Raw genomic sequence first — 9,530 nt, forward strand, 5'->3', positions numbered from 1 at the left:
TTTTATTAAATTCATTGTTGTGGTATTTTTCAAATAATAAAAATTCACTTGGTAACCATGTAACAATGTTTATAATTAAACCTAAATTTTAAAATCTAAAATATAGAGAAACTAAATTTCATGAAATAAAAATATTGATAAGTATAGGAACTTGTATCACATTTTAAACTAAATGGTAGCCATATATCTACAAAATGATAGGAAAATGTGGAAGACAGTAGATTTTATTACAAAAGTATAAGTAAAGGAAAAGTTTTTACAAGTAGAGGATGGTAAAGTAAAAGTAAAAGAAATATTTCTAAACTATTTTTCGATGTCTTGTTTAGGCTTCTTCTCTTCCTAGTTATAAAAGAATTCTTAAACTCTATTTTATTTTATTTGAATCCTGCACAGTGTTTTTGATAAGGATGATATTAATGGTTACTTCCACATAGTTTTTTTTGTCTTGTCATCATTAATGGTTTATTCCATGTTGCAATCTTTTTGTTTGTATATGGATGCATTATCCTTTAAATAACCTCTAAACTTGAATGCTTTTTTTTGGATGTTATTCTCCCACGTGGCTTTCTTGTTTAGCTTTATCCTTCTTAAATATTATCTAGAATTATTTAACTCTATGTCATCTAGATGTAATGAATCTGTTGATAGTCTTGGTGGTGAGTTCCAAATTTCCCACGTGTTCTTGATTTCCTCTATTATGTGTGATGGAAAATCGTCTATCTACATGTTAGCTATATTTTTTAATAGTTGCACAGATTCTTCATCTCTGTCATCCTGGATATTTCCAGTATCATATGTCAATATTCTTCTTCCATCAGTCTAGAGTTTATAATTATTTTGTTGACGTAAATATTGGGCTTTTGTCATTAAATCTATCCCTACTTGAGTTTGATAATAACTGAGATTATTGTAACACTTGTCAATGTTTTTTGTCAAGTGTCATTTGTCTTCTTTGATTGCTGATAAATTGGAACTTCCAATAATTTTTTGAATAATTCAAATTTGATATGGCTGATTAAAATTTTCTTTTCCAACTATACCAATAAGACTACTTATTTCAAGATAAAAATAACAGTAAAAATCATCTTCATATTTCATGCGTAATAATATAGATTTAATAAATGCAGGAAAATCTTTTAATAAATGAAAAGAGAAATTTTGCATCGTTATTTCTTTAACAAAACCCCATTCAATACGCTTATATCAAATGGTTCGTGATCAAGTCTAAATTTTATAGTAGGAATTTTTCATCTAAATCATTAATAAAAACATAAGCTTGTAGAAAATATTCGAAAAACTTTTTGAAATTGAGCTTCTTTGTTTGCAAATAGCTCCATTTATTTTTGTAAAAATTTCTATTGGTAGAAATTTTCTAGCTTTATTATATAAACAAAGTCTAAAGATTTTATTCATAATAGGACAATTAGTTCCTTTATTAATAAAATATTGAAATATATCAAGAAGATTGTTTATCTCCTTAATATCTAAATAACCTATTTCAAGCTTTTCCCAATCTCTATACAAAATAAATTTTAGTAATAAATCATGATCTTCATTTTCTTTAGTTGCTTTTTCAATTAAAAACTGTGAAAGCTTAGTGAGAGCTCTTCTAAAATTAGCTCTTTGTTCAGAAATATTGATTTTCCATATTTCATTAATAAAGTTATATAATTTTAATGGTAAGCTTGGATTATAAAAATCTTTTATTTCTTGAATTTGTTGTGTTTTCAACAAATTTTCTGCTCCTTTTATCATTTCACCGTAACTGGTTTGATATGCTGAGTTTAGATCTTGGGACCAAGGGAATTGACTTACCGTTTTTGGTGTAAAAGATAAATGAGTTCCAATTGGTTTTCTTACCATTGGATATGAAATATAATATCCTTGATTAGGATAAAAAGATGTTTCTGCAGGTAACGTCACAAATCCTTAATTAGGATTTATTGTTTTTCCTTTGTTGGGTCTTTTATGGACAGTAGTCCATTCACCAACTTTTTCGAGAGGTTTTTTCCTCTATCCATAGGGCCTACTAAGATAATCAGCAATAATATTATGAGTTCCTTTTACATATAAAACTTCAAAATTAAAAGTAAAAGTACATAATTCATTGTACCATCTAATTCTCCTAGGTACAGTTTCCAAACTTTTGTTAGTAATGAATTGTTTAACTGCTGATTATTAGTTTTTATAATAAATTTTTAGGTGCTAAATATATAAGAAAGTTTTTATTCCCTTTTTATTGCTAATAATTCTTTTCATATATAACATAATTAATTTAATTTGGTTTTAAATTTTCCTGAACTATATCCACATATTAGTTCTTCATCATTTATTGTTTTAGCTTTTAAAATACATCCCAATAATTTTGTGAGGCATCTGCTTTTAAAATCAGTTTATCACATTGTTTAAGTAAATAAACTATTGGAATATGATTTATTTGATTTTAGGTTTTGTATAATTTCGAGTTTTTTAGACCGGATAAAAGGTTTATCCTTTTTTAATTTTTCATATAATTTACCTATTTTTTAAAAATAAGTTAGGAAAGAAATTTCTTTCATAATTAATTATTCCCAAAAATTGTTGAAGTCGCTTTTATTTTCAATATTTTCAGAAATTCTTTTATTTTTACTATAATATGATCTTGTAGTTTAAGACCTCTGCAGATAATTTCAATCCTAAAATTCTATTTCTATTTTTTCTAACTCTATTTTCTTAGGGCTTAATATGATTCCATGATTTATGAATTCTTGAGAAATAATATTTAAATATTTTCCATGTTTTTCTAATGTATCTGAAAATATTAAAATATCATCTATATAGACTACACAATTTTTTTTATATTTATTAAATATAGAATCCATCCATCTTTGGAAGATTTGTGGTGCATTACGTAATCCAAATGACATTACTCTCCATTGATAATGTCCATTTGGTGCAATAGAAGCTGTCAAAGATTTAGATTCTTCAGTTAGCATGATTTGCCAAAATCCCAATTTACAGTCAATTTTACTAAAATATTTTGCTTGTTTAGCTTGATTAATTAAAACATCCTTTCTTAGAATAAAATATCCATAAAAAATAATATTTTGAATTAATCTTTTATAGCTAATAACCATTCTAGCTTTTCCTCTTTTATTTCAAAGATGATTTCTAACCATAAAAGTTGGACTAGAATGTGGACTATTAGTTATTTCTATTAATTCTTTTTCTAATAATTCTTTTATTTGTATTTCAAATTCATCTATATCTTGTTTAGTATAGATCATTGGTTTAACTTTAATAATTTTATTAGGATTTTCCAATTTAATTTCACAATATCTAGGGCTATTTTTCCATAATTTGAATGGTTCTTCACTCAAATTATTTTCTAATATTTTAAACAACTAATGACTTGTCTCAAGTTGGTTAATCTGTTCTTTTCTTGGTGGTGTAAAATTTTTATCACACACAAATTTATGATTTTCTACTAATGGTATTTTTACGAAAAATTTTCTCTGATAACATAATTAAATTTTTATCAATAGAAAATAGTAAATGCTAGTATATAAAATTATTTCCTAATAATATATCTCCATGCATTGTAGGAAAACATAATATTTTGAGTATCACAAATCTTACATTATTTATGTAGATTGGTACATTTCTAGCTTTATATTGGATTATGATTTCCAATCCTTAAACAACCTATAGAACATTGAAAGTATAAATTCACTAAGAGTTCGATAAAACGAAAGAGTTGAATATTTAAAATTAATAGAATAACTTTATGAAAAACATAAAGATTTATTTACTTTATTTAACTATCATTGTATGTTAAACTATGACACTACGTACAGACAGTAGTAGTTCTAGTAATTCTGATAATTTTATAAACCTAGAAGGCCTAAAAGTTCCAAGTTATAAATTTGATGAAGAAAATACTTCAACAGATGAAAACGAAAATATAGAAATACCAGAACCTATGGATACTGATCAAACAGATCCTTATGGAAAAAGAAAAATAGAGTCAGATCTTCAAAATGATGATTATCTGAGATCTTTTAATAAAGATTTTGAAAAGTTGAAAATACAACTAGAATTTTTGGTAATAAAACAGAAAATATAGCTACAAATGAAATAAAAACTGAAAATCTAGGAAAATCATCTACTCAACCAGTTCCACATAGAATAGATGATTTAAATAAAAGAAATGTTTCTCAATGAGGAATATATTTAGATTTAACTAATATTCCTATAGCAGACTATGAAAAAATCATAGATGACTGCGCACAATCTATGACTATTATTGTAAACAACAACAATATGTGATCAAAAGAAAAAATTTTAAGCTATTTTGTTGGAACATTTCAGGGAGATGTTCTACAATTTTAGAAGAGCTCTCACTAAGCTGTCACAATTTTTAGTTGAAAAAACAACTAAAGAAAATGAAGGTCATGATTTATTACTAAAACCATTTTTGTATAGAGATTGGGAAAAGCTTGAAATAGTTTATTTAGATATTAATGAGATAAAAATCTTCTTGATATATTTCAATATTTTATTAATAAAGGAACAAATTGTCCTATTATGAACAAAATGTTTAGGCTTTGTTTATACAATAAAGCTAGAAAAATTCTACCAGTGGAAATTTTTACAAAAATAAATGGAGCTATTTGCAAACAAAGAAGCTCAATTTCAAAAAGCTTTTTCGAATATTTTCTATAAGCTTATATTTTTATTAATGATTTAGATGAAAAATTTCTACTATAAAATTTAGACTTGATCACGAACCATTTGATATAAGCGAGATTGAATGGGGTTTTGTTAAAGAAATAATAAAGCAAAATTTCTCTTTTAATTTATTAAAAGATTTTCCCGCATTTATTAAATCTATATTATTACGCATGATATATGAAGATGATTTTTACTATTATTTTTATCTTGAAATAAGTAGTATTATTAGTATAGTGGAAAAAAATTAATCACCATATCAAATTTAGATTATTCAAAAAATGATTGGAAGTTCCAAATTATCAGCAGTCAAAGAAGACAAATGACACTTGACAAAAAAGATTAACAAGTGTTACAATAATCTCAGTTATTATCAAATCCAAGTAGGGATAGATTTAATGACAAAAAACCCAATATTTACTTCAGCAAAAGAATTATAAACTCTAGATTGATGGAAGAAGAATATTGGCATATGATACTGGAAATATCTAGGATGACAGAGATGAAGAATCCGTGCAACTATTAAAAAAGATAGCGACATGGAGATAGATGATTTTTCATCACACATAATAGAGGAAATCAAGAACACGTGGGAGATTTGGAACTCACCACTAAGACTGTCACCATAATTACTTCTAGATGACATAGGATAAAGTCAAATAAGGAAGCCACGTGGGAGAATAACATTCAATAAATGAGCATTTAAGTTTGGAGGTTACTTAAAGGATAATGCATCCATATATAAACAAAAAGATTGCAACATGGAAGAAACCATTAATAATATGACAAGATAAAAAAAGTTACTTAGAAGTAATCATTAATATCATCCTTATCAGAAACATTGTGTGAGATTAAAAAAAAATAAGATAAAAGGTTTAAGAATTCTATTATAAATAGAAGCAAAGCTGAAAGGTTGATGAATGATGATAGGGTAGACATCTTTTGCACTTGTAATTAAAGTTGAAAAGTACCTGTGGTGTGGGTTGATGATCTGGATTCATATATAGAGAGAGACGTGAAACTTGGTCTAAAATCTGTCATTGGTGTCGAGGGGGCACCATTTTAGGGATGTGCAAAGCAAATGGAGTTAGTAAATAATAGTCACTCCGCTTGGCTTGCCTTTGCATCATATATATGTCATTCCATGCCAGATTTCAACATGGGTAATTGTTTATTTTGTGTCTGTCAGTGTCGATTTTAATCAAACTTATCTTTTCATTTTCATCATTATTAGTAGCATATTTGGAACCTTTTGAGTAGGTGTTTTACCGCTTAGGGCTAGTAATAGGGTTATGGAATGTTGCTTAGGATTACTAATGCTTTATTAATACGTGATTTGACCCTATTTTCAGAATCAACAGTAAAATAATGAACAACTTCGTTAAGTGTAATACAAGAAATCTTCGAATAAATTTTAATGTGATATAGAAGTGTTCCACGTTATGAAAATATAAAAACCTTTAGATGAATAATCCTGTATATAGGCGAGCTCTTCTTGGATTCAAGTGGTAGATTTGGTGAGTACTTTTAATAATTTTACGTAAGTAACGCACTATATTCAACAAATTATTTATAAATTAGTATACGTAGTTTTGACAAGTTGGATCTCCATTGTATTCATCATTTTTCAACTATGGTAAAGTTAGAAAATTACTTTAAGGAGTTAGGGATAAATCATAATTTTATAAAATTAAAATGTAATTTTATCATTACACTAAAATGTGATTTTATAAAATTTTAAGGGATTAAATAATAAATCTACCATTCTTGAGTGCTATTAGAGCTTTCATCTCAGTATTGGATTGATAGGAGAAATATTTTTGTTCTATTAAAATTTTAAAATAACTTTTTTATTTGATTCCATTAAATGTTTAAGATATTTTTTTATCCATAAAACAATAATAAGATATTTTGGGAATCTAAAAAATATTATTTTATAATTTCCTTTTGCGCATATGGCTGCTGACGTGGAAGAATAACGAAAGGAAAACGGCCCACAACCACAATTTTTTCTTTCTTTCCTCCATTGTTTCGACTCACCAAAGAAACCTAAAACCCCAACCCCCCCAAACTCAGAATTGATAAAAAAAATCCCTAAATTATCGGAATTGAAGGTGAAAAACGACCCTTCTTTCGCTTCTGGGTTTGATCCCACTTCAACTGTCTGCTGAAATGCCTCAGACGGCTATCGAAGCGCAAGTTGAGGATGGTGGGTCTGCTTCCAAGCCACAGCGCATCATCAAACTTAGCAAAACCACTGATGATAGCGACAAAAAGGTTCTCTATTTTAACTTCTTCAATTGTTTTTCGTGGCATTTATCTGCATTTCCTACTAAAACAACGTTCCAATTTTTTTCTTTTGGCTTCTTTAAGTTTTTGGTAAAATTATTCCATTTGCATAGTAGGAAGTAGTAACTGTCGTTTAATGCTGCATTCTTTTTCTGTGAGGTTTTTAATAAGTCCATGAGAACTGAATTTACTATTCCTAAGTAAGAAAAACCATAATTCTGCTTTAAACATTCGAAAACAATAACTGGGAAATGTTGTAACTGCCATTTGATTTGCTTATTGCTTAGAAAGATTTTTCCTTTCCTGTTGAGCTCTATCTCCATTATAATGACATTGTTTGTTTTGTTTTCTGATCATTTTCTAGGGTACAAACAAGAGAGTTAAAGATATTGAGATTTGTGTTCCAATTGTTTATGGAACTATTGCTTTTTATCTCGGTCGAAAGGCTAGTGAGTAAGTATGTTTTTCATTAAATAAACATCCCCCCCCCCCCCCCCCGGTTTTAATCTTGTTTAATAATACTAAACAGATTGATCTCCTTCGATTAGGTCGCAATCACATAAGTGGACTGTTTACGTGCGTGGGGCAACAAATGAAGATCTTGGAGCAGTGATAAAGCATGTTGTATTTCAACTTCATCCCAGTTTCAATAACCCTACAAGAATTGTTGAAGCACCACCTTTTGAGTTATCAGAATGTGGTTGGGGTGAATTTGAAATTGGCATTAGCATTTTCTTCCACAGTGATGTTTGTGACAAGCATTTGGATTTGTGAGTTGTTTATTTGGTTGCTCACTTGATTTGATGCCTTGTTTACTAACTAGGCTCTGTATTTGTAGGTATCACATGTTGAAGTTGTATCCTGAAGATGAATCTGGCCCACAGTCTACCAAGAAACCTGTCGTTATGGAATCATACAATGAGATTGTTTTTCCAGATCCTTCTGAGTGTTTCTTTGCTCGTGTGCAAAATCATCCAGCTGTTGTTGTGCCGCGGATGCCTGCTGGGTTTAGTTTGCCTGTTCTGGGTAAATTTATTGGTTTTGCCTTCTTTTTGGACATTTGTTCGTCGAAAATTTTCTTTAAGATTGGTTCGTTTGTTTCTGCAGCACCAGTTGAAAATACAAATGAGAAGGGAAGGGGCGATACCAAGGATCATCCACTCAGTCAGTGGTTTTTGAATTTCTCAGAGGCAGATGAATTGTTGAAACTTGCCTCAGCTCGTCAGCAGGTTGGAATGGCTTAATTGCTTTTCATATTAGGAATTAACTTGATTGAGCTGTTGTGACGTTTTCCTTGCTTTTATACTACTAGTTATGAATAGGCATGCCGTTTGCTTATACAGACGTCTAGCCAAATGTACAGGTTAAAGCATCTTTCAACATTACTTTTTTTTGTAGATGTCTGTCTTTCCCATGTCATGTCAATATGAATTGTTGAGTCACACTCTTGGCCTTGATAGTGTGTCTGCTCCATTAGCTTTCGGCCTGACTTACAGGCTTTTATGTGTAATCATGCATGTTTTGATATTACTATTTTATTTTTCATGAACTTGTGGGACAAAAGACAATATCTTTTGACAGTTTATACCACGTGATAGGTGCAAGCCCATATTGTTAAGCTGAGAAGAGAGTTGAGTGTGATTGATGGGATGCCTCAACCTCTAAAACCGGCCTCCAGTTACGAATGTACATGATGATCATGGTAGGTTACCATCGGAGTTCATTTGTTGGGTTTCTATTATGGCTTACAGAGTGAACTGTGATGAAGATGTAGGGCTGTGGATATTAGATGTATCAACCTTATTTCTTAGATTTAGTTGTAACTCATTTCCTCAAGAGAACTGATTGTAGCTAAATAGTATATGCTAAGTTGTTAACAACAGTAGATGATTGTGTAGCTCATTGTGAACCTATGAAATGAAAGAAAACATATGCAACTTTCTATTTTATTTGTAAACAGTTTACTTGATGTGATTGATCAGGGATTGAAGAAAGATGATGAAATTGTTTAATTGCTTCATTGTAGTTACATATACCTGTATGCATGACTGCTAATTTTGTTTTGCTTCTTTAATTGTTTACAGCATGTATGTAAGTTTTTCCCTCAAGTGGGCACTGTAAAGATTTTAAGGGAAAATCCAGGTTCTTTTCACCTGATATTGGGCTCTTGAATTTGATTTCTTCTAATTAGTGGTTTGCTTGTTGCTTTAGTTATTTGTTCTTCCTTTTCTCCCTTCACTTTTATAGACAAAAACAAAAAACAAAACTAACCAAATGAAGCTCATTTGATCACAAATAGGATGCAAGTGCAATTTGAACTTGGGCCAAAAAAATTGGGAATTTTGTGCTTTAAGGTGATGATCATGATAGTAACATTATCAAATCACCTTGATAATCTTGCAAGTGATACCAAATGCTACCTTCTTCGGCAAAGTTGTGATTGATGGTGAGATAAAGCTAGACTAGAACTGTTTGTATGCCAGGTCAGGCTGGGCCCATATCAGTGCTCTTGTTACTGTTTCTGCTTATTT

The 9,530-nt window shown here is 29.4% G+C and overlaps 1 protein-coding gene across 2 annotated transcripts; it reads left to right on the forward strand.

Moving 5' to 3' along the window:
• Nucleotides 1-6,709: 6,709 nt before the first annotated feature.
• LOC105802171 (transcription initiation factor TFIID subunit 14b) lies at nucleotides 6,710-9,011 on the forward strand. 2 transcript variants are annotated; one of them, XM_052623095.1, is made up of 6 exons: nucleotides 6,710-6,987; nucleotides 7,364-7,452; nucleotides 7,548-7,769; nucleotides 7,838-8,025; nucleotides 8,107-8,228; nucleotides 8,312-8,651. In XM_052623095.1, the coding sequence occupies exons 1-6, from the start codon at nucleotides 6,883-6,885 to the stop codon at nucleotides 8,315-8,317; spliced, it is 732 nt and encodes a 243-aa protein (XP_052479055.1). In that variant the 5' UTR covers nucleotides 6,710-6,882; the 3' UTR covers nucleotides 8,318-8,651. The 2 variants fall into 2 exon arrangements, with proteins under 2 accessions (XP_052479055.1, XP_012489108.1); XM_012633654.2 differs by having other exon boundaries at nucleotides 6,718-6,987; nucleotides 8,598-9,011.
• The last annotated feature ends 519 nt before the right edge of the window (nucleotides 9,012-9,530 follow it).

Source organism: Gossypium raimondii, chromosome 11, assembly GCF_025698545.1.
Source record: "Gossypium raimondii isolate GPD5lz chromosome 11, ASM2569854v1, whole genome shotgun sequence".
NCBI lineage: Eukaryota > Viridiplantae > Streptophyta > Magnoliopsida > Malvales > Malvaceae > Gossypium > Gossypium raimondii.